The 26387-nt window shown below is 42.0% G+C and overlaps 2 protein-coding genes across 4 annotated transcripts in view; both read left to right on the top strand.

The window, feature by feature from the left end:
* The first annotated feature begins 481 nt into the window (after positions 1 to 481).
* bcl6b (BCL6B transcription repressor) lies at positions 482 to 13648 on the top strand. 2 transcript variants are annotated; one of them, XM_048236950.1, is made up of 12 exons: positions 482 to 557; positions 6408 to 6491; positions 6689 to 6915; positions 7772 to 8008; positions 8288 to 8485; positions 8814 to 9000; positions 9193 to 9416; positions 10090 to 10217; positions 11068 to 11223; positions 11386 to 11516; positions 11737 to 11874; positions 12456 to 13648. In XM_048236950.1, the coding sequence occupies exons 3-12, from the start codon at positions 6692 to 6694 to the stop codon at positions 12597 to 12599; spliced, it is 1767 nt and encodes a 588-aa protein (XP_048092907.1). In that variant the 5' UTR covers positions 482 to 557; positions 6408 to 6491; positions 6689 to 6691; the 3' UTR covers positions 12600 to 13648. The 2 variants fall into 2 exon arrangements, with proteins under 2 accessions (XP_048092907.1, XP_048092906.1); XM_048236949.1 differs by lacking the exon at positions 482 to 557 and adding an exon at positions 5446 to 5922.
* A 3643-nt stretch (positions 13649 to 17291) lies between these two features.
* slc16a13 (solute carrier family 16 member 13) overlaps positions 17292 to 26387 on the top strand; it is a 22730-nt gene continuing 13634 nt past the window's right edge. Inside the window, exon 1 of one of the 2 annotated variants that reach the window (XM_048236349.1) lies at positions 17292 to 18090. The gene's annotated coding sequence lies outside the window, so the exon portion shown is untranslated. The remainder of the gene's footprint in view (positions 18091 to 26387) is intronic. The other variant, XM_048236348.1, reaches the window with a different exon arrangement.

Here is a 26387-nt window from a genome sequence, read left to right as displayed (position 1 = left end):
GAATAATAAGCTTTATTTGTAGTCATCTTGCAAGTAAACATAATCATATATTTTTCTCATGCACACTTGAGGTTAGAAGAAATTAACGCACTTCATTTTAGTTCTTGGCATTTCTTGACTCATGGCATTCTGACATTAGCTTGCATACTGAAATCTCACCAGCAGTGACCCTAGTCAACATGATAGGTTTTGCTTACTTAAGTGGAACTTACCATGGCTGTGAGATTACAGGTAGGTCCTAGTTTCTAGTTGGTGGCTTCACACTTTTAGTTTAGTTTTTAATTTCTACAACAAATTTTGCTTAACTGGATGACTATTATCTATTCCTCTCTATATACACCACTTAAATTCTCTCCAACAGATTATTTCACCTATGTAACGGTATTAGGTGTACCCCCTAGAGTCAGAGTAGGTTGGCATCATCTGAGATCCTTCTTAGAACAGTTCCTTCGAAGAATTCAAGGAACAGAGGTACCTGGTAGAAGAAACGTCACTACTACTACTACTACTTGTCAATTCCAACAAAACTAGAGCAGCTACCATCCATTAGTGAAAAGGTAAAATGATTTTAATGACATATTAGACATTAGTCAAGAATGCTTCTTAATGGAGTTATAGCAGAACAAGAAACAAACTTAAGTTAAAGTGTTTGTGCATGCAGAGGGATCAGTGCATATATCCATATAGGCATTGAACTAATATGTTTAATATTTTCACTTTGTATGATATGTTAATTGTCGTCTTCATTGCACTTGTGTTAAAACTACAAATAGTACTGGAAAATCTAAACCATTAGTCTGTAATTGGATTGACTTATGCATGTAGGCCAAGTTGTAAATTTATCTCTCACAAATGGGCCTATGACCTATGTACATAGTCTATCTTTGAAATGAATATATATATATGTATGTATATGTATATGTATATATATATATATATATATATATATATATATATATATATATATATATATATAGAGAGAGAGAGAGAGAGAGAGAGAGAGAGAGAGAGAGAGAGAGATCCTGAGGGAACTGTAGGAATCCAATAAGCTTATATTAGTGGTTTTCAACTGGTGTCGTGAGGAAAAATGTGTGGTGTTTCTGGAATATTGTGGAATTTTGAGGAACCCAATGCACTTTTATACAGGCTCATGAAACGATGATTTTTCAAATGCATCAATGACACAGCTTCTTAATCAAACTGCTCTTAGGTAAGTCATAAAGTCGTTGGTATAAAGTTGCCTAATAGGCTACAAATCTGTTACACAGCTCAGTCAACATCATGCTGTCGCCCATGAACACTCTGTATGAGAGTAATGTAGGCATATATGAACACCCCTGTTATAGCCTATAATAATATCTTTGATAACTTCATGCAGTGATCGTCAGTGTGCCTTGCCATTTTGGTTTGACCTGTGGTATGCCTCTGCCCCAAAAAGGTTGAGAACCTCTGGCTTATATGACACTTACACAATAGGCAAAGGACTTTAATTATGAAAATACAATTGTGATGTTATAGATTATCCTGTAGATTTCATATTCCAGGCACTGTGATGCAGTATGCACAAGTGGAAGTAATGTAGTGAGATGTTATGGAGTGTCCATAGACATAGGGCAACAAGTAAACAAAGTGCAAAAGGGATTACCAGTGCTAGAACAGAATTACGGCTTACTAAATCTATTTATTTAGTAGATGTTTTTATCCAAATATCCGACATAATAATGTAGTATAGCCAGGAACTGACAGTCTGAAAGGTTTGAACATTATCTGTCAATAATAGTCATATAGGGTTGGCTTTTCTCTCTAAGGCCAATCTCTATTTTTAACTTGTTACCATTATGAAAGTGGATCTTCTGACCTCTGCTCTCCTCTCCGTACCCTATACATCTCTAAATATGCCGTCCCCATTTTTAGTTCCAGACGCTTTTCCAAACCCTCTTAGACTGATTACCGAGATGCTAAACCATCTGAAGACCCTGAGTGGAGTGGAGTGGAGTGGAGCTCTCTGCTGTTTGTTAGAGTGCCAAAGTAGCCTACTACTGAAGCCCTCCCCCTCAGTTTTAATGGCGCTGGGAAAAACATATTAAAAAAGTTTAAAGTTTGACCATATTTGGGCGATTCAAGGGAGGTTTCCTTTTCGTCTCGACAGCTCCCCTGCCAGGACTTTTCCTCTCTCTCTTTCTGACATGATGACTGAAAAGCTCAGGGGGGCAGTGCCTCCCACCTCAAACAAACACACACACACACACACACCATCTTCCCTCCCTCCCTCCCTCCTCCCCTCTCGGTAATCCCTCCCACCCATCCCCGTCTCTCTGGCTGTCTCAAATCTGCTTCAAAGGAAACCCCAGTCCCAGTATTTGTCTTTATTGTTTTTCTTTACCCTTTTTTTTATTTGATGTTTTTCACGTTTCTGCCTCCTGCCACCTTCCTAAGGGGACAAACAGGCCCCCTACCCCCCACCCCCTTAGTCCGGATGGGGTTTGCTGTGTCCTTATATGTACAAAACCTCCAGTGCAGGCAGGAAAGGACAGTTCATCTGGATCCGCGTTATTGTTCCAGGCAGCTGCTGCTTGTGAGATTGTTTGTGATATCAAGAGCATGTGTTGTAAAAATGAAGTGACACCTTGTTTTGAAAAGTAAAAAGAATGCAGTTTAAGAACTCACATGCCAGTTTTGATTTAATTGTGGTGAATGTGCTCATTATATCCACCCAGCCAATCACACACCAGTTTAGAATGCTTTTAAGATTTCAAATAACAGACAAATAACAATTTCCCATGTTCACAGTTGCAATAGAAATGCAATAGAATAGCTTATGATACACTGTGGAGAAAGCCTACAAAATATTAAATTGAATTTCTGTCCTTGCATGTAATTTTAAAGTAATTTTAGGTCATGCTTGTAAATCTTGTAAGCAGTAGTTTTACAGTCACTGCAATGCTATTAAAGACTTACCAGTGGCATAATCTTTTCACGAGGTCAAGGCCCATTTAAAGAAGAGGCAGGATGCCATCATCTCATGTATATCCAGTTGAGGCCAGCATGCCTCAGTATACACACTCCATCCTAGTTTACTGCTGAGATTACATTGAACATAATGCAACCTACTATAGGCCTATATGTCTGATCAAAATACTTAACAGTGTACCGTTTTGTTTCAGTGGTTTGAGCAGAAGCAATTATGGTGTATTGCATATTTGGCAATTGCCATGCATGTAATTTTAGAATGAATTAATCCATTTTAGAATGGTGAGCATGTCTATAAGAATGTCATTCCTTGCTTTTGCAGATTTTAACTAAAGGGTTTACACTTATCCAACCTGACCTGACTACTACTTACTACTGCAACCATCGATGAGCATTTAATTGCATTGCACATTGTATATGTATGGCATCAGGACTGTAAACTTATATCTGAATCATCCGAAGGGTAGGAGCTCCGTTTGACAAACCTCCGCATATACTCCGGAGATTATATCTGAAAGCGCTTTATGATGAAGGGAATACAGTATATACTCATGGGCGGATGGGTTAAACCTCAGATGGGGGTAGGGGGCTAGTGGCCCAGCGTGAAGCCCAGGGCCGTGGCCCGGGTCAGGGGGACAGGGGCAGGCCACTGCAGGCCAGACTGTCCGTCTTCCGCTCATTTGGCCCGAACCTGTTTAGTAATGTTCTCACTTTTCCTCCGACGCCCCCTCGCTTCCGCGCCTCTCACAATGCCTGGAAGTCGCCTAGACCTACATCTCTACATCTCCATCTATGAGTTTTTTTTCTTTCTCTCTCTCTCTCTCTCTCTCTCTCTGTTGTTTTCTTTGTTTTCTTTTTTTGGGGGAGGGTTGCATAGGGTGGAGGAGAGGATGTGCCATTAATCTATTCTTCATCCAAACAAATAAGAACGCAAGGGCTTAGACACGTGCCCAACACTCAGAGGCAAAACACATAGGGCTTCCGACTCTCATTAGAGTACCCAGTTGTGATGTATGCAGATAAACGTGTTTGGGTTCTGTCCTTGAGTGTAGTGATGAGTCTCTACTGAAGACCTTCTGGGAACTTCTAAGGGTTGGTCCTCATTTCTACGAACTATGTTTAGAACAGTATAGGGTTCTTTGGCTTTGGCTCTGTATCAGGGTGCTTGACAAGATTGGTATTGGACAATCTGTCTAACAACCTGAGTGGATAGGTACTAGCAGAGGCATTCATGTTGAGTAATTCAGTTATACAGAAGCACATTTTTATTGCACATACACGTTCTATGGGTTTAGTTGAAGGATTTTGTCTAAGGGTGCCATCACTGCAAAAAAAGGATGATTTGTCACATATTTCAGGATGAATCCTGTGTGAATTTCGTCTGTTTATTCCTGTTCAGGTCATACAGGTTTTTAATGCAAAATGGGTGGTGTCTTCAGCACAGGAATGTGTGTGTATTTGCATGTGTGTGTGTGCACGCATCCATGTGTGTGTGTGTGTGTGTGTGTGTGTGTGTGTGTGTGTGTGTGTGGGTAACTTTCCGCTTGTTTTCAATTAACGAAGCCCCCCCCCCCCCTGAATCCCTGTTTCTCTAGCTCCTCCCTGATTCCCTTATTATGACGGATGTCCTGCGCGGGCGTTTTATCCTCATCTCAATGTGTGTGTGTGTGTACATGTGTGTGTGTGTGTGTGCGCGTGTGTGTGTGTGTGTGCGCGTGTGTATGTGTGTGTCTCACAGGATGCCTTAAGGAGCTCGCCAGGGCAAGCAGGGAGGGGAGTTGGGGAGGTGGGGCGGGTGGGGGGGCAGTGGTGTTCCTGCACATCTGTCGAGTCCATTCCTCTGGTTGGGCTAGAGGGGGTAGGAAGGGGTGGTGGGGTGAGCGAGTCGTTGTTTTTCAGCTGCAGAAAGGGTATCTCCCCAAATCGTTCATTTTTTTTTCACCTCTCTCTCTCCATTTCCTTCCCCCGAGTGCCCATAACAAAAAAAACAGCTGACCCCTCCTCTCAAAGGAAGCTGGGCAGAACCTTCCGGTGCCTTCCATGGATGGCAGCTGGGAAACCCCCCATTTCTCGATCAGCTTTTTAGCCAGTCATACAGGACACACAGGATTATTAGTGCATTAGGGGCCCAGTGAATGCATTGTAATCAATTCTACACTAAAAGTCCAGACTAGAGACTTGTTTTGAGATGAGGATGGCGGAGAGGTGAAAGGTCAGCTCTATAGTGGAAAGGCAGGTGAGGGGTTGAATGTGTCCGTGGCAACAGGCTGTTGATGAGGAGTTCCTGTTCGCTTCCACTTACACCGTTTTCTCTTGCCTGGCGGGGTTCAGCGAGGGTGGCTGGCTGGCGGGTTTGGTTGGGCACGGCGGACTCCTGGACAGTGCCAGTTGACCCCTGAGCCCCCACCCACCCACACACACACACACACACACACACACACACACACACACACACACACACCACCACCACCCACACGATCATGGCCTCTCCCACTCCTACTCCCACACACACATACACACGCTTCTTTCCTGAACAAGGTTTCCGCTCCTGTGATTACTGTGCGTTGATGACACGCTGTGAGGTGAAGAACAATAAACAACAACCTTTAAAAAAACAACACAAAAAACAAAACAAAACAAAAAACAAGCAAACTCCCACTAAAAATACCTGGAGCTCTGTGCCTCTACCTTTCCTGCAAAGCTTCCAGGGCGCGTGGGCCGCGCAGGAGGAGGAAGGGGGAAGCGAGCGGCCCTGGTCGCCTAGGGACTTCCTGCGCGACGTTATAAAGCATCCCCTCCCAGTCTGCTCCCGGGTCATTGTTAACCAGCCAGCAGTCAGAATTGGACAGGGGGACAGAGGGTTGCTTGTGTCTGACTGGAACTGACCGGAGAGCTCAAGCAGGACTGACCAGGGCAGAACGAGCACGGGTTATCTCGTCCCTGCTGGTCGGGGTGAGTGGGGCTGTGGTGGTTAAGGTGTCAGAAGATTAGTCTTTTGTTGACTTTGTTGCATGTTCTGGTCTTTGGTTTTGTCATCTGAGGTGGTTGCGGTTCTGCGGTTTAATATGGTGCTAAAAATTAAAGGATGGCGTTTTGCTGCCTTTTGATAATTCGAGAGAACCTTTGTTGCTGGAGTAGTGTGGTGCAGCTGCAAACACTTTTAGTACCTTGATTTTGTATAGCATTACAGTATGTATATAGTGTTTTACTGATTGGTGGTTTAAAGAGTTTTGAGAGATTAAACTAGATTCTGTTTTTATTTAACTAACCTTTTTTACTTTAATTCACTTAATTTAGTATTTATTCTCCTTGTATATGTGAATTCTTGCTAAGCATAAAGGATGGCAACATGCATAAGTTTTTAATGAATGTTTTACACTATGTTCATTGTTGCTAATTGTCACTTCTAAGACATTTTACTTTTATTCATATTCCAGGTACGAGTAGGGAGCTGGTCTCCCCTATAGCACAGACTACTGCTAGACTGGACAAATAAATTCTGTCTTCGACCATATAGTAAGGTATGTAAAATCTTGCACTTGACATAACGACCCCACTGGTAAAATAACATTTACATTAACTGTTGAAGTAGTATAGCTCTGAACCCATTAAAGACTATAAATGACCTTCTACAAAGGTCATATGTTAGCTTTTCTAAACCGGTCTCGTCTTTTGTTTATCATCCTTTCTCTCCGTCCACTTCCTCCCTTCCTCTCAGAGGATGAGCAGAATGCAGGCGGTGGAGGGACACCGAGCGAGCAGGAGGCACGAATCGGCCGACGGTGGAGAGGCGGCGGAGGGGTACGTGAAGGAGTACACGCGCCACTCCAACGACGTGCTGCTGAACCTGAACGAGCTCCGTCACCGGGATATCCTTACTGATGCCACCTTGATGGTGGGCAGTACCAGGCTGCGGGCACACTGTGCTGTGCTGGTTGCCTGCAGGTATGAATCACTATCAGTCAGTATTGATTATGTTTATATATCATATTTTCTATATTATTTAGTAGGCCTACTATAAATGTATTATTTTAAGTGGCCATTTACCTGTGGAATATAATTTCTAAGCACCGTAAATGAATGTAGTTCTGCTCACTCCCATGCAAATCTGCTTGGCACATCCTGTCTCCTGTCTCCATATAACCATGTAGGCATATAGCCATATAGTGACAATTTCAATGTTTCAACTTACCTCTCATAGGCCGAACTCTAACAGCACCTTTCACCTTTGTATCTGACATGTTCATGCACTTTTGTCGAGCCCCAGTTGGCTAGCAATATAGGAGCACTGTTCATCTAGTCAGGAAGTTTATTTCTGCCTTGGATTACTGGGCGTGCCAACTTTCCCCTGCTTCATGCATTCATATATTCATTTATGCCAGCTACAGTAGGAGTGCCACCTTCAAACGTCTACTGAAGCATGCCCTTTCAAATCTCCATTTCCCTCTTCCGAAGCTTTCTTTTCCTGTTGTTTTTATGCCCACGTCTTTCTTCCACTTGTCCGTGATTCATTCCATTCCTTGCCTGCGACGTATTAATGTTTTCCTCCTATTCTCTTTGTCTCGGTGGCTGTATGGTCAGCAGCGGACTTTTCATTTTCCTCAGCCCGGCCTGTATGGACGGGACACATCTGGTGGGGCAGGATGTGTTGCGAACACTAATGCTGTCTCTTTCATTCTCCACTCACACTCCTTCCCTTGTTCATTACTTTCATCTACGGTGTGTCAGACTATGACTTATTTTTTCCCTGATGTGTCCGATAACTGGGTGTGGAAATCTCTCTATCTCTCGATCTCCACAGTGGCTACTTCTACACACTGGTTGTGCAGCGGGGCCAAAGCCCGGGTCCTGGGGAGCACGGGGTGTCCTTCTCTCTGCCTGATGGCTTGGATGCGTCCAGTGTGTCCCTGCTGCTGGATTTCATGTACACCTCCCGGCTGCCCCTAAGCCCCCGCACTGTACCTGGGGTCCTGGCGGCCGCCACTTACCTGCAGATGGAGCACGTGGCTGACACGTGCAGAACCTTTATGCTGAATAGGTGTGTGTATGTGTGTGTTTGTGTGTGTGTGTGTCTGTCTGGTTGCTTCCGTAGGTGGGTTTACTGAGTGAACCTACATCCTTGTATAGTCATTCAGTCATGTTAAGATCCTTTAACCTACTTAATTTAGTCCACAGGAATAAAAATCTAAAGTTGCTGAAAATCTTGAGATTTTGAGATTTCAAGTTTATTCTGTTGCATTTCAAGTTAATTTCCCAACGTTTTCAGCATAAATTGTTATGTATAGCACCTATAACTAGCACTTCTTCTCCTTTGCAGTGAGAGACGTCCTGCTGCTCCTCCCTTGTTGGAGCTGTCCTCCATGCCTCCTGCTGTGTACAGGGCGCCCCCTGGAGGAGCGTTCTCGAAGTACAGCCCCAGTAGCAGCAGCAGCAACAGTAGCAGCTCCCTTCTGATGTTCCCCCACACCTCCCAGCCTGCAGCCAAGGAGGCTGAGGAGAGCCACAGCATGGCCAGGTGAGAAAGACCTTTATGCCAAAACTGGCACTGAAAATCATTTTTAAAAAAATGTCATACCAGTTGTTAAAAGTAAGGTTACTAGAGGCAATATGTATCAACGGTACTTACACACATCTATTCCATAACTACAGACAGATAGAGACAGACAGAAAGATGTGCATGAGATGTTCTTTTTTTCATGCACATCCAGAGCAACAGAGGTAGAAAAACAGATACATTACACATAAACAGGAAACTGCCCAAACAAATGCTTTGGATGAAAGTGTCTTTGCTCTAATTAAAAGTGTTTTCGAAGTAACCATAACCAATGAAAAATGCATTCCAGGGTTCCAGGGGAGCAGCGGGCCTCGGTGGAGCAAGGGACTCGCCTGAGTCAGGAGCCCAGGTCTCAGAGCCTGAAGCTGGAGGAGTCTGAGCCGGTGGCCCCCTCTCCAGACAGTCCCTCCTGCTCCAACGGACAGCCCAACTCACCAGCCGAGTCCAGCAGCTGCAACCTTAGCCCCAAATCCAGGGTGCGTGTTCCTGCCAAAGGGCTGCTTAACAATTTAACAGAGGGCGATGATTAGGTCAAATTTTGGACCAAAAAGGTCTCGATGATCTAAATGATGTCTGAATGATTTAAGTGAAACTAAGCTGACTGTAAAATGTGGCCAAGGGAAAAGATGAGAAGCTCAACTGTTCTTGTTTTTCTGTTTATCGTTTAGAGAGCAAGTGAGACCAAGCCTATTCCCGACCCTAAGGCCTGCAACTGGAAGAAGTACAAGTACATCGTCCTCAACCCCCTCTGTGCCACCAACATCAAGGAGGAGGAGACTGGGGTGGGGCCATGTGGGGGTAGCCCATCACCTAATTCAGAGGATAGGATGGACACCACGCCCAAAGCAACCAATGACAAGTGGCCAAAGTCAGAGCAGGAAGTGATTGACAGGTGAGTAGTCAGTGAGTGAGCAAGCAACCAAGATGTTTTCCAGTTGAACCAGTTAGTATAATGGGCTGAGCTCAGTAGATTCTGGCTTAGTAAACAAACTCCGGATGGGCAAAATGCATGGGAATAGTGACTGAAAAAACAGTTTGTACTGCTAAGATGGGACTGGACTTGAAAAATCAACACCACATTAATCTCATGGGGCCACTTTGACGCAACTGGCAACAACACTCATACCATGTTCGGGTCCACGTCAGACCTGGGTAATTTTGCCGGTCCCACCACATCTCTCCCACTTGCTTTCGGTCACTCTCTTCACTGTCCTATCGAATTAAAGGCATAAAAGCCACCCACAAATATGTATTTATAAAAAACGATGTTAGATGAGCCAGACAAGTACTAGATACCCACATAAGTGTTTTTTTTATGTCAAACATACTTAGCCCAGAGAGGAACACAAAAGCTCTCTCTCTCTCTCTCTCTCTCTCTCTCTCTCTCTCTCTCTCTCTCTCTCTCTCTGTCTGTCTCCACCAGTGCCAGTGCCACTCCACACATAGTCTTAGGGAATGTTTATATACATGTGAGTTTATATAAATGTGTTTATATACAGTACATGGACATTTCATATGTAAATAACTACTTATACCCACCTTACTGTATATCTCACTCTCTCTAGACAAGGGATGGTGGCGTTGTGCTGTGTGCCTCAGCTGACCCCCTCTACCCTGCCCGTCCCTGGGTTTCTGCCCTGTACCCTGGACCCCGTCCTGGAGCACCAGGCCCTCCTGCCCCAGGGCAATGCAGGTAAGACAGGCGCTCTGGAGCTGTTTCCATGGAAACTGTCTAGAATGAAATGGAATGAAAATGTTTTGCACCCTTTGAGTGCATAACAGCTGAATACTGACAAGGCTTTTATGATATAGACACGTTCCACTACATTAACAAACAAGTGCGTTCCTAAAGCACAGCAACATTGAGTGAGTGGTACCTTGGGAACAACAACAAAAACAAAAAACAAGTTTAAAAGTCAAAACTTTGTAGAGCATTACACTAAAGGCAGTTTCATTTTCATTTCAAAGTATCTGTTGGTTTTGAACATTCCAACCAGGAACCCCCCCAGGAACAGATTGAAGGGGCCTATATATAATAGTTTTCTTGTACAGGGTGCCTGTCTAGGTTAAGGATGTAACACATGGGCCTCCCTGTCTAACAGGAAGTGAAAGCCATCCGAATTTGTTTCAGGACTTGCATCAGATCTTTCCACTGATCAGTCATATGGAAGTGATGTTGTTGTGCATGTGGCTAAGTCTCTCACATGACCCTGTGTGAGTGTCACAAGGCTTGTTAGGTGATAGCTCCCCCACCATGGCCTCTTCCAATAAATGTGTAACTCCTTTCAGTAGGGTTACGAAAACTGGACTCTTGGTATTTTGTTTTTTATTCTTTACTTGCTTTTGAAGTTTACCATAATATGAAATATTGTTAAAAACAAACAAACAAAAAAAACATGTTTTTTTTATATTATCAAAAAAAACCAATTCCTTTCTTTTTTGGTAGTGTATACCTAATTTGGAAGATTATCTCATCCATGCCTGAATAGAATATGTATTCTGCTGTAAATTCTGAGGTAGTCTGCTATTTTGTATCTTTCCAGCCACCTGTTCACCTTATCTACCACCATGTCCACCTGAGCCTGAGACAGCCAATCAGAATGGCCCGTCACCCTGTATACATTCAATCAAACGTGAGAGCCACTACTCTCTGATCTGTTACTCAGGAAACCTGAGTGTTGCCAAACCGTCATCCACAGGCAAGACAACTTCCTAGTTTGTGATAGCACTCTTTTTTTGTTATACTGTAACATGAAGATTACATGATCTACTTTCATGATACATTTGATCACGAAACGGTTATACATAACCATAACCATAACCATAACATGAAGATTACAAGTCTATTATTCAACCTGTAGGTGACAAGCCATATCGCTGCAATGTGTGCGGAGCCAAGTTCAACCGGCCCGCCAACCTGAAGACCCACTCTCGCATCCACTCTGGAGAAAAGCCCTACCACTGCGACACATGTGGTGCCCGATTCGTCCAGGTAGGACACCTTTAACCTGACCATAAAAAACACTTTGCACTTCAGATCTATCTATTGTTAAGAATAATGATAAATTATTATTGTCATTGTCAGAGACAAAGGTTAAGGGTAAGATTAGGCTTGGGATACACTGGTCACTTATGGGCAACTGAGTTTGTTTTGTGTGTGTGTGTGTGTGTGTGTGTGTGTGTGTGTGTGTGTGTGTGTGTGTGTGGTACAGGTAGCTCACCTGCGTGCCCACGTCCTGATCCACACTGGAGAGAAGCCGTACCCCTGCCACACCTGTGGCACTCGTTTCCGCCACCTGCAGACACTCAAGAGTCACCTGCGCATACACACAGGGGAGAAACCTTACAGTGTAAGTGCACTCTCTCTCTCTCTCTCTCTCTCTCTCTCTCTCACACACAAACACACACACACACACACACACACACACACACATACATACATACACTCACAGATACACACACACACAAACCCATACCTGTGTGCTCACCAACAAAAGTATTTGCTCATTAGAGCTTGTTTAGCTTGGTCATGTATGTAGCTTGTAAGCAATAAGCCCTATACATGGCCACATACATTCATAAATGAATGCAGCAACTCTAACTTTTGTATCAATTTGTGGTAGCGCAGTAATATAGAATGAAATGCGGTCAACGTGAAGGGTTGTGCTGGGTTTTACAACAGCATTGAACGTGATTCAGCCAATCATAAGAATCTGAACTGTTTTAGAAATGTAATTTTTCACACAAGCATGATTTATACATGTACTTCTGTAAATATAAACTGCAAGGGGGAATAATATGAACATGAATTCAATTGCAATTTGTTTATTTCCTTATCCAAAACCCTGTGTACTTGGGTATTTGAGATTGTACCTGTTTCATTCATCTACCCCCATCTCTCTCTCTCTCTCTCTCTCTCTTTCTCTTTCAGTGTGAGAAGTGCGACCTGCACTTCCGCCACAAGAGTCAGCTCCGCCTCCACCTGCGGCAGAAGCATGGCGCCATCACCAACACCAAGATCCGCTACAAGGTGCTCAACGACCCCTACCAGTCTGGCCTGCTCCAGGCCTGCTGAGCTCCACCTGGAGGGAATCATGCAGGAAATCAGAGTCACCGTGACAACGAGTAAAACACCGCCATGCCAACCTTCACCTATAACATAATGTCCAAAGCCAGGGATTTGAGGAGGTAGTCTTGTGTTTCATTATTAAGGGCATTATTTATTAATTCTATTCACCTCTGTTTTTAATTTATTATATATGAGAGCAGAAGTCAGGCTTTCAATCGGGAGATTAATATAACATGAAGAATAAGTTGAGGAAGTAGAAGTCCATTAGAATGGTTATCAATCATGTGTAGATTCTGATGATGGTCTGTGGGGAGAGTTGAAGGCGAATGAGGGAATTTGGAAGTGAATATTTTAATGGCTGAGGAAAGGTATACTTATCTAGTATTATGGATAACATCATGAAAAGGAAATGAATTTCAAATGAATGTTTTGCTGGAAGGGAGAGAGTATGTTGACAAGAATGGCAAGAAAGTGATGCGAAAGCTATTTATGTTTTTTTTTTTTGAAAAAATAATTTTATTTGTTCATGTTATTTATGTTTCCATGTTACCATTCTATCCGACTATATTCCAAAGTGAGTGATCTGGCTCTTTCTGGCTCTCTTATACAAACGTATGAGAAGAGGTCAAAGTTAATCATGTTCTCACTTTGAACATGTCATTTGGGGGCAGCAGAGTGTGTCACGTGTCACGTGTGGGGTAGTTATTACCTAACTTGCTAATTTATGAGTCTGTTACCACCACTGGCCTGGTGCCATGGAGACTGTATAATTTTACATGCAAGAAGTTCTCCTGTGGGGCAGGTTAGCTTGGATGCTATATGCCTCCACTGTGTTATTATCCTCATTATTATTATTATTATTATTATAGGACTCTGGTGTATAATGACATTTTTAAAGTGAGACGTCCGAGCTGGCCGAGGACAGTATGTTAACCAAAGCAAAGTAATTGTAAAGGTTGGTTTTGTGATTTCAAATTATATGGAGCTCTTTTGCTGGACAAAGACAAGACCTGATTTTTTTATATAAAAATTAAAGGGAAATGAATTGGTATGCAGTTTGGAATGTTTTGTCTGTTTGTATGTATGTCTGAGTCCTCTTCTGGGGTTATGATTGTACCAATGTTGACTACAGTCCACATATGTTATGCTTGCTCTAAGGCTCCCTTAATGTTTGAGCTTTTCACTAACCAGTTCAGGTTACGTCCAGTGTAAGACCTTTGACATGTGACAATGCTGAGCAAAGGCATACTCCATATTGATCAGTTATTGAACAGAACTTGAGGTTGGCCATTTATTGTCTAGAGTATACAGTATTTAAGCAACCAAAGGCAGAAGGATCACACACAACCACACAATAAAACTTTTACGTTTAAAATTAGAATGAATTTCTTGGCACTTTAGATCTTATAAACTCATAAACTTTTTCTCAAGTAGAGGTCAAGTGATGTCAAGGTCAAGGTAAAAGTCATTGTGAATACCATTGCCAAAAGGCACATACCATACAATGATGAATGCATAATTACATGAGATAATATCTTTTGCCAAATGAGAAAATGTGTGTGTGTTGAGAGAGAGAGTCTAAAGGGTGTCAGCGTCAGGAGCAGATGCTTTCCTGTGCCGACTTGGCCCTTCCTTCCTTCTTGTTAGCTCACCACCGCTCAGCACATGGACTTCGTGCTCCTCCACTCTGCTCCTCGTCTCTCTGCCCCACTCCTGCAAATCCTGCCTCTGTTCTCTGCTCTCTGGGCAGATGGGGCCCCTCAGGCAGACTGCAGCGTTACGGAGGAACAATGGACTCTTGCCACTTGGGCACCTGTTTCCGGACCCTTGTGGAGCCAATGTGCAAACACCACTGTCATGAGGCATATACAGTACAATTGTGTGTGTGTGTGTGTGTGTGTGTGTCTGAAAAACACTGCTTCCTGTGACATAGCAGGAGGTTGTTTGTTTCTATTTCCTGTACTACTGAAGATGGGGCCCATCTGCTGAGGTCATCAGGCCTGCATGCCAATCACACACCTTGACCCTCTAACCTCACAGTTCGCTCCTATTGTTGCCTTACACAGTGCTAAAGCTGATGTGTCTTTTCCTGAGATCTCAAAGGACTAGAGTTTCTTGGTGTTTTATGCCCCCAACGTTGTCTTTAAGGCAGCGTTGTCTGGAAGGCACTAGGGTTAGGCATGGGTTAGGGTTAGGGTTGGGGTTAGGTTTAGGTTTAGGATTAGATGCAATTAAAGGATAATTCTGGTATTTAGCACTTTGAGTCCCTTTTCTGGTTTGTTTTGGATGAACTAGAGTGGTGGACACAAAATTTTGCACGATTGGTCCTGTCTCGACTTTTCTGACTCGTTTTGAATCGCCTTTACTGCTTCAGATTGGCTGCCTACAGACATGCACAAACATGTCCTTAAAACAACCCTTAACGTTCGTTTTCAAAACAAGGATACAAGGATACAAGGATACAAGGAAGTTTATTGTCACATGCATATAGTTACTGGAAGTAAGAAATGCAGTGAAATTATGTCTGGTGTCAGCCTATTTGTGCATTAATGGGGTAAAAGTGCAGTAGAAGAGGGTTTAGTAGATTAAGTGGCAAGGGCTGCATAAAAAGGTGGGGGAGGATTGGGATTGGGTGGGGGCACCAACAAGGAGCACCCAAGAGCAACAGGGCAAGGAAAACTCCCATACCAAGGAAGAAACCTTGGGCAGATCCACGGCTCAAGGGGCTAACCCAACTGCCAGGGGTCTTGGTGTGTGTGTTGGGGGGATGACAGGGGCAGAAAGGCTAGGCAATCAAGGACATGGGTAGATGGAGGAGAAATCAAAAATAATAAATAAAAAGTGTGCAAAAGTTGGAGAAAGTCAGATATGTGTGTCAGAACTGTGCAACTCACCGAGTATATCGGCGCAATATATGATTTTCAGCCCTGTTATTTGCTATTGTGGAACTATTTTTTCAGACAGCTCACATCCACGTATAAACTTCCGCTCAATATTTCAGCCTAAAGCATAGACGTAGGCGCAGTAATATCGACGTGCAATGAGTCTTTCAACAGAAATCAATGGGATTTTACAAAATGCCAAATAAAACACGACAGAAACTGTATTTCGCTATGCTACTTGTTTTGGATCAACGAACACCACTAACCACTCGGTGAGTTGCACGGTTTTGAAAACGAACGTTAAGGGTTGTTTTAAGACACTCTGAAGTAGTCAAAGGCGATTCAAAACGAGTCAGAAAAGTCGAGACAATGCGATTCAAAACGAGTCAGAAAAGTCGAGACAGGACCCATCGTCAAAATTTCGGTGTCCAACACTCTAGTTCAGCCAAAACAAACCAGAAAAGGGACTCAAAGTGCAAAATACCAGAATTATCCTTTAAGTCAGCGGTGGCAGTGCTGCCTGGAAGACGACGTTGGAGGCATAAAACACCATCGAGCGGATTGAAGAGGAATAGCACAGTGCGAATGGTTTGTCAGACTTGGGCAGATCGACCCACACAGGACTTCTGATGCTGTTTTCTGATGTTGGATTTTGGATGTGCTATATTCAATTCCTGCCTAGTGCGAGTACTGATGTTTTGACTGAGAAAAGAAAATATGTCAGGTTTTAAAGTTTTACATTTGAATATATTTAAAATGTTAAGTATCTTTCCTTATCTGTGGTCAGCAGCTGAGAGGCATGAGATATTTCGTTTCAGCGGCACCTCCGTGAGTTTATAATTACACCTCTGGGGGTAGTGCTAATGCTGATGTGTCTTTTCCCGAGATCTCAAAGGACTGAAGAGGAATAGCACAGTGTGAATGGTTTGTCAGACTTGGGCAGATTGACCCATCACAAATTGATATCAAATTCACCAAAATAGCTCACATCCCTTACTAACAGTGATCAGAATAGACATAATAGCCATGGAATATACTTTGTTCTGGATAACATCAACTGCTGCATAACCATTTCTCACCCTACTCATGACTTTTCTGCCCATGCATAATTCATTGGGGTATACATTTTAGGCGTTTTTGTCATAAACTACCTCATTGAGTACTCTACTAAGCTTCAGCTGTGAGTCCCAGATAAACATGATCATGCATTTTTGTGTTCTAGACACATATTGCTATCAGAAAATAACTAAGCTTCAGTTGTGAGTCCCAGATGAACATGATCATGCATTTTTGTGTTCTAGACACATATTGCTATCAGAAAATAACATTAAAATTTGGTGCCCTCAGTTTGCACCGATCGACCCAAAATGGGCCTCTGGCTCATGGACTAATTATCAAGAAGTATTAAGAAATCAGGGGGAGCAAGTACCACACTTTTCTCCCTTTTTAATGGGAATTAGTCTAGTCATGATTTCATGAACCCAGAAATGTTGAGTACCCTAAAGTTTTATTGCAGAAATGTCATTTATAGGTCTAGTGGGTGGAATTCAACTTGGTTGCCTAAAGTTGCACTTTGGGCAATTTGCATAATTAGCATAAATAGACAATTAAGGCGAGGCAGTACAGGTGAATAGGGTAAAAAAATTAAATAATAGATATCACCATGAAACTTTCTGAGTTGATTACTTATGTTAAGATGAAAAAAAATGTATTGCATGTTTTTTATATTTTAACGTTTACATATGCAAATGAGGCCCTATCTCATTAAAAATGCTCTAATTTGCATACACACAAAAGCAGATAGTGTGATAAAGCCAGGCTCAAAATTGTTTTCCCAAGGTAAACACGTATACTTGGGGGGGGTGAGTTGGTGAAAACCTTTAACAAACTTGGTAATGAGGCAGTGTTGACCTATGGACAAACAGATTAAGAAATTAAGTGCGCCATGCAAAACTAGAAAAGCACTCCGAGAGTGCAGACCTCCGCCAAGGGAAAACATAACCGCCTCCTGGATCCAGACGGTGATCCGGATCACTCCCAAACTTTTTGAGTTATCTTGCGAACAAACAGATGAACAGACAAACAAACAAACAAACAAACAGACAAACAAACCCCGATGAAAACATAACCTCCTTGGCGGAGGTAATAACTTTATAACAGCATGCACACACACACCCACAAGAACTACTCGATCACGACTATTCTAAATAGGCAGTAGATGCACAGTTCAAAGTACAGAATGCACGACACTAATCGACTACGTGACCACGCGTACATGGCACTGTTTTATTGACTGTTGCACGCTAGGGGTCAGTCAAGTGAAGGCTCAGCAAAAACCTGCGTGTATTGAGCAAGTTTGCCTGATTATCGTTTCATTGGTGTAAGAGACTTTCTCGAGGGGTTTGCCCTAACTGGGCGTGTTGTAATATTCGAGAGTGCAGTGGGACCCCTCTCAGTCTGCTTGCCTTCTAGTTGGTGGACACTTCAATGGGAGGCGACCTTTTACGAGCGCACATTTTCTACATGTGCCGGGTGATGTGACCCACTTCCCACTCACCGGGCAATGTCTTCACTGACTGGGGCATACGCGATTAGGCGGAGCGCACAATAAGTGGGTAAGTTCATGTTAATGTCTAATGACAATTTTCTTCATTTTAATTAAGAAGCACACTCAGCACATTTTTGAGTAACGTTATTCGTTGAGAATTATAGCGTAGCCACCCCTAATTCACCCCAATCATATATGTTATACCAAATTATTTGTTTGGTGCTGTATGATTTCTCAAGTAAAGAAATTACTAGCCTGTCATGGCCTCTTGCAATATTAACCATAGAAGAGCGGTAAGCGACAAACGCATACCGGTGTGTTACGGATCTTCTGTCTTCTCTGTTCACTGACTGCAACTGCTGATATGCAGTTGCATCTGTACAGATGTGGCCGTTCGCAGATTCGCCAATTCCTGATGAACGATCGAATACAAATCTACGTGGCCTATTTAAATGTCCATGTTCTTGTAAGCAAAAAATTATCGCATAATTACCCTGGCCAAAGGGGCTGCTGTATGAATATACTGTATATCCATCACTGCAACTGGGAGAACTACCTGTCAATTGCTGACATGCTGCCAGGGTCGGACTGGTAATCTCCCAGATAGCAAACATACACTGGGACGGAACTGGGCCACACCTACCACAACGTCCGGCACGGATCTGCATAATGGACCTGATCCGGCGTCCAAACGCACACCAAAATTGGTCTGGATCCGTTTGACGGATCTGGTACCAATAAGGGATAAGACTGGCCCAGTTCCGTATGGTAGTCTGTGTTACTGATGTGTTCCAGATCTGTTTATCATATGCAATAGGGGTCCGCTTATTGTGTGTGGTACGGACCCGTTTATCAGACATCAGCCGGCTTTATTTGACATGTGAAATGTGATTGGTAATTAGGGCTAATTATCCTGAAAAATCTGTTTGCTACACATTTGCTAACAGGTTCGTTATAGGTTCACCCAGGCTAAAGTTCGTAACGTTTTCCCAACAGCTCAACTGATAAACATAAGCTAGGCTACAAACACAAGGGGGGTAAAAAAACTTTACACATAAGTGTCTTATTATTTTTTTTATTCAACAACCTGGCTGTAGAAGTGCAATCCCAGACAAAGTTTAAGTCGTGTTAATTCCACTGTTCCCATCGATATTCAGGCTGTCCTCCTCAGTCATCTCCATGGTCAATCTGAAACAACACAAAATAAACATTAGCCATTTATTCCTTTTTGCAAATAGGCTAAGTCACAATTACACTCGTTTTTTATCATCAGTGATCCTGTTAGCGTTATCACTGTTTTTTCCAAAATAGTTATTGTGATGGCTGTTTTGCTTAAGTTAAGCTAGTTGTATTGAAAATAATAGTAAAGTTATCAATCGTTCGGTTTGTTGTTGTCTCTGAATAAACCAACAGAGATAAAAAGCAGATAGCCTACTACCTTCAAAAGTTGGGCTGTCCTAGTCCAACCCCAGGCTGGCAAATCATGTCAAAAGATCCTTGATTAACATTACTGCTTGGACTTCTGCATGCGTGGCAAGAATATGGGGTTGTTTCATAGCACTGTTAGATCTGACACAAACAACAATTGACTACTTTTACCACTGCTAGGTAATAATAAAAATAATGAAACGAACAAATGATCAATATTGAGCCAACTATATCTTCTTTTCCAGCCTTACTGTAGAAATGAAGTGGCCATGGGAACATAGTGCACCCCCATGGTTTCTAAATTTGTGCCATTCCAAAATAGCCTACCTTTTTTTTTCTTTAGCAGCCAGTTGACAATGAAGTAGGGAAAGGACAGTCAATTTAGCAGAATCAGCACCTTAATTAATATCATTACCACCTGGGTCTGCTGTGAAAAAATCCGTATCACAGGTTTGGGCCAAATCAGTGTTTTGTATTTTAAACGCATCTCCTGACTTCCAGTTGAGTTGCGGAAATTGGACCTGGGACAAATCTGTAAACCGGTGATAAAACAGCATTGCTAGCAGAGCTGAAACCTGTATCAGGAGTAGACCTGGCCCACAGTCAGATACCGTATGTCCGCTACAGGCGGATCTAAAGGCTTTTATGCGGATGCGGCCCAAAGGAAATAGCTATCTGGGTACAAAATGCCCGGTGGGTCGGTATACAATGTGGGCCAGTGACCTCCGGGATGTTATTTAGCCTATTTGCGCCCGTTATGTAATGCAGTTGCATCCATTTGGCTTGGGGGGTGACAGGTCAATAATTTTGGCCTCTTAATGACAGGTTCAGTGTGTGTTACGATCGCGCCCCCCTGCCCCACCCCTCAAGTGGATTTGTCCAAGCAGCCGCTAGTTCGAGTGCATGGTAGCCTAGGCTGTATAAGTGTCCTCCGCTGGCTGGTGTTATTACAGTTTAACCAGAGAGGGTTCAAGCGGAACGAGAGGCGCAAACGTTCGACAATTTCCGCGTTCGATTATTGCAAGGGGGAGGGGGGGAAATCCCCCTTTATGCAGACCAGAGTAAGCCCTTGCTGCACTAATGTCAATGGAGACTTGTGGAATTTTACCAATAAATTGGTAATTTTGTCTTTCTGGATTTGTTGAGGGTTTTTTGGAAAATTGTGTCATAATCTGTAAGTGTTTGGGATCATTTCAAGCCTAATAGTGTAATTTTTTAGTGTTTGGATTTGTAATAAAATAACTTAATATTAGACCATGCTGCTGCCAGTTACTGTCCGGTTGTTATCATGCTAGCTAGCCTCTTAGCTAAGGTAACATTTTTAACGGAGAAGTGTAATTTCTTTGAAATGACAACTATCTGAATAACACTACTGACATTAGTTAAAGTGGATAGTTTATACTCAAGCGAATTTGGAACAGTATATTAAGTTTAAGCGAAGTCCTTCAACTACTAGTCACTTGTTAGCGCATAGCTGTATTGCCATAGCTACTACCATCAACTTGTATAGCATTTTAAGCTTGCGTTAGCTAGCTAGCTAGCTCGGTTCACATGACTATTTAAATTATTCATATCATGTCCTTAAGAATGATTCATTGGTATCATACATGATTATGGACAATAATACTGTGAACACAATTATGTTTATCTTTTGTTATTGCTTATTAAGAGAGAAAGTTTATTTAGTGACGTAGGGTGACACTCCCACTTATGCAGACCGGAACTGTCCCGTTTTGCTCCCATAGTAACGAATTACGTTGCTCTATCTTGCTAGTAATCAAGGATCTTTGGTTTAACCGTAAACAATCAGAGGTCTAGTTTTATTCCATAAATATATTGTTTTTATAGACGTAGTTGCACGCGCTACCAAGTGCTCATTTAGGCTACTGCACCTACTGTTCTGTCAACATAAAAAAAACTACGGGTAGCCTACAATTTTCGCACAACTTGGTGGAAAAGTGTAGCGCAGGTTAAAGAAAACCCACTCATTTTTGGAGCTGATACTACTCAAAAGGAACTTCAAAGTATTTCCCATATAGTAGGCCTATCCTTTTAGCTCACAACGAAAGTGAAACTTGGAAAGTGGTCTCTCCACCGAGTGTTACATTAGATGCACAATCAATCGCGAGTCGATGCAGATGTCGGTCCAGTGGTGGGCCGGTCCAGGACAAAATTGCCAGGGCCGAATTTTGCTCCCAGTCCGACCCTGTATGCTGCCAAATTGCCAATTGGGATTCCCTTATTCACTCAGAGAATGTAGGTGGTTGGCAGTAGAGTGAGAAAACGGAGCACGCGGAGGAAAACACACAGTCAGTGTTCATAACCTAACAATCGGCTGCTGTAATCTGGATTTCGCATGGCGACTCAATAATAATCTGTAATTTCAGAGTTTGATCTGTTTTTTTTATTCACACACACACACACACACACACACACACAATCTCCAACATGTAGTCATTCATTGGTAACCCAAAGAGAAGGTGGTTCACATAACTCCATACATGTGAGCGGTGCACATCGCAAACTTTACAATAGGGTACATCTCCTGGATGTTTAACAGATAGGCCTACTCTTTCTTCTCTCTGACCTATTTAACACTTTTAACAATACCTGAATCATTAGCCTGCCTCTAACATGAATAACTAACAGGGGCCGGCCTGGAGAGCAACAGTGAATCCAAAGGAGTTGCAATGTATCTCCATGCTGATAGCATTTTTTTACTACCATATTTCTCTGGAGACTTAGTCAGGACGATGAAAAATCAGGATTTTACTCATCGGTTCTCTGGCGGTCCGCTGGCGGGTTGCAGACAAATTGCCCAATATTTTGCCACTATTGGTCTAAAATCTTTTTACTCCATATATAATTTTATCAACTTTTCTTAATATTCATAACAAGTTAAATTTAAAGAGATGCTGGTCCAACGGCAGACCACTAGTGTCATGCCACCGGCGGCATATCACCAGCTGTCCGCTATCTGCAAATCTGATTTTGCTATCTGGGTGGTGGTATGCCGCTGGTGGCATAAAATGACATATGGAGTATAACTGAACAAATGAAAGATTTTAGACCAATAGGCAATTTGTCTGCAACCCGCCAGCGGACCGCCAGAGAACCGATGAGCAAAATGCCAGCAGACCGCCTGCTATGCCCCCAATGGACCGACAGTGGTCCGCCAGCCTCTTGCTATCTGAGGCAGTATCGAATTGCAATACTCGTATCGCAAAATGTTAAAAATCGCAATAATATCGTATTGTGGCCCAAATATCGCAATAATATCAAATCGTCACATTTTTGCCAATTCCCACCCCTAGTGGACCCCTGCAGCAGGATTGAGAGTCTGGATCATCCGTAAATGGATTTGGGTTTTGAGCGAAAGAGTAAAACACACAGTGTTTATATACTGTATAAATTCCAGGATAAAATAGTATATTTCAGGTATATTTTGATACAGTAGACTAAAACAGTAGTACAGTAACCCAGGGAGCACTTTTATGCTCTGGATAGATCTTGATGAAATGTTGAATATGTTGAAGTGAAATGTTGAAATGTTGAATATGTTGAAGTTCTGTATATTTGACATCTTAAAGAAATCAATGAGAGTTAATCTACACTTGTTCCTCCCCTCCTATGGTCTAACTGGTCAAACAAGCACTTGGCTTGGGATGCAATTTATACAAGCTGTGAACTGCAGTTGCGAGATTCAATGTTGCTTAAACATTTAACAGCATTGTTGTTAACATTTTGCCTTTAATGTATTTTAGCCCAGAATGATGCATTTCAGATAGGATTACCGGTAGGTTAAATTAGGTTAAATATAAACCAAAATATGATGAAACTGAAAGTCAAGAGCAGAGTTTCATCAGCAAGCTAGCCTCTGCCAAATCAGATAAAGTTGAGGCAGCAGTTTAATTTGGACGTGATATGTGGTGAAAGGTGAAAGTATAGATCCTACTGAAAGTACAGTACCATACATTACCAATGTCAATATATTATGTCATTCATTACAACATGGTTGACATTTATGAAGTCTTGAAAGTGGACCCAAACAAAAGCCAAACCTACAGTACCCTATAGCCTGCTTTTGTTTGTAGTCCTACTGGTCAAGATGAATTGATAATTTTGTATTTTAGCCAAAGTTTCACTCCAATGCCATTTTCCAACTCCTCTAGGATTTTGTCATTATTAAGCCACAGTATTTTCTGGCAGCGCATGTATAGTCATTGCAACCGCTAAAAGATACATTTTCTCTGACAACTTTTTTCAAAACCTTTCGACATCTTTTGACAACACTACCGGTGATGTACATGGACACTTGTAATAAGCGAGAAAAGTGACAACAAATTAAGACCTACATGAAGGCGAGGGATCAAAAGATCACAGTGATAAATCACCTACCGTTAGGGTTAGCCTGCATGAAGTTAGTATAAGTATATATACTCTTTTGATCCCTTGAGGGAAATTTGGTCTCTGCATTAATCCCAATCCATGAATTAGTGAAACACACACAGCACACAGTGAACACACAGTGAGGTGAAGCACACACTAACCCGGAGCAGTGAGCTGCCTGCTACAGTGGCACTCGGGGAGCAGTGAGGGGGTAGGTGCCTTGCTCAAGGGCACTTCAACCATGGATGTGGGCATAGGAGAGCAGTGCTCAACCCACCCACATTTTTCCTACTGGTCGGGGATCGAACCGGCAACCCTTTGGTTACAAGCCTGAAGCCTTAACCAGTAGCCACGGCTGCCCCCAAACTGAAAGACAGCAAGGAGTGATAAAGAGTTATTCCATAATCCCATTTCATTAATATTCTAGTGATTTATTTCCCAGGGAGTTTGGGGTTAGACGTTATCATGGTCCAATGATAATTCTTTGTTCTCAGTTGTTTTCTGCTGTTTTTTTTGTCTGTTCATTGAAGGCTGTTATTGGAGTTGACAGTTGTGTCTGATTACTGTAGGCTATAATACGCTGAAAAAATGACAGAGAAGGCAGAGAAAAGTGTCTCCAGTCGAGTGAGCTATATTAGATACAAACATAAAAGCCTGTGCTGCATATATCAGGATATGAATCTATCTCTGAATCTGGGTAACATGACGTTGTGAACTCCTGTTACTCTGTCCTGGTGGAAATACCCGCCAGTTGGCTGGCATTTCCAAATTAAATCCCAAAGGCTTCGGTTCACTGTGCAGATCGGCTCTCGTTACCTGTAATTTCGATCAGTGGTCATTAAGGATGTTAGGATGTCAAACCGAACAGAATCCAGTGAAGGGTTGCCAGGCCACATTCTTAGCTCTCCCTTAAGATGTTTCGACCTCGGTATCACATGCTGTTTTTGTTTAATCACCTCCTCACCCCCACCTCCTGCTCCTCCTTTATCGACAATTAGCCAAAGAGTATAATGGTAATGTAACAGTGGTGTTCACTGGCAATAGCTGCACTCAAGCTGTTTGGTGTGACTCTTAAGGCCTAGCCTAACTGACTCAAAGTCTGATATTCTTCTAAATTTATTGGCTACAAATACATGACACACTCTTTTGTATAGACTATGGCCTATACTGTGACATCCTTAGAGAATGTATTAATTTTTCAGTTATTGTGCTAATTATAGCAGAGGTGTGCCAATTATTTTGTTTATTTCAGTGGTTTCGAGTGTGGTTGACGTCACTGTTGTTAATGCATAAGGAAATAGTACCTGCATTATGACTTATTGTGGTATTTCATCTAGTTTCAACAATATTGTTGGGTAACACTCCATAATAAGGTGCCATAATAAATAGCAAATAGTAATTACCTAACCCTTTGTTAATATTTGTTCATTGTTACTAACATATCTATTTGGCACAAGTTAATAGTTTTTTCATCATTAATTAAATATTAGTTGTTTGCATAAAATATGTATGTTAATGTTCTAATATTGTATTAATATGTGTTAATAGTTAACTAAATGTCTTTTTGGCACTAATTAAGTTATTTCTTACATCATTTAAATGTTAAATGTTTATTTTCAAATTATATATTAATAGAAAAGTTAATGACTTATTTAACTAATTGTTATTAAACTGTGCTTCTGCCCATCCCAATATGAACCGCTCTCCATAGGACCATTACAATAGATAGATAGATAGATACTTTATTGATCCCCAAGGGGAAATTCAAGAAAAAAACACGAAGCTACCTTGACATGCTGCCACTCTTGTCGGCGCAATAAAGTTGGTTAAACTTAAAATTAATTAATTAGTATACAGCTATAAGCGTGGGGCCCCGTATAATAAAGTTGGTTGAGCTTAATTAATATATTAGTAATATATAACTATCAGTATGGGGGACCCTTGTAATAAAGTTGGTTAAGCTTTATTAATATATTAGTAATATATAACTAGTCAGACGGTGAAGGGACTGAGACCAAAACTGGCTTATCACATTTATTCCTTTAGGAAAAGGTAACGAAACAAGTACTTGAATGGACTATATTACATGCATGCATGTAATATAGCCCATTCAACTACTTCACTGTCAGCCCAACTAGCAAGGGAGACATGCGACATGGAATGTTCAGGTGCACAGAACGAGTTTATTAATATTCTGAGACTCACTAAACACTCACAGATGTAGACCATACGGAGGTAATGCATAAACATAATGCTAAACTAAATGTACATTCATTTCCTGCTAGACTAAATTTGCACTTTCCATGCACACTAAGCTAAACTACACTGAATGCATGGAAAGTTGCTAGCGGAGTTTACAGCTAGTCACGTTAGACTCAGTGTGTATGAACTCGTGGTCATAATGAAAACATTAATAAACGTTCTCTAAGTTGCTAGCATTGCACCCAAATCTTAACAATACATGTAAAGTAACATAATACAGGTGGTATATCAAAGTTTTCAACTTAAACAGCATTTTACAGTTACAAAATGAAAACAAAGTGGGGA

The sequence above is a fragment of the Alosa alosa genome, chromosome 24 (assembly GCF_017589495.1).
Source record: "Alosa alosa isolate M-15738 ecotype Scorff River chromosome 24, AALO_Geno_1.1, whole genome shotgun sequence".
In the NCBI taxonomy this organism is placed as follows: domain Eukaryota; kingdom Metazoa; phylum Chordata; class Actinopteri; order Clupeiformes; family Clupeidae; genus Alosa; species Alosa alosa.
Note: the sequence above shows the minus strand (reverse complement) of the source record. Positions and strands in the feature narration are given on the sequence as shown.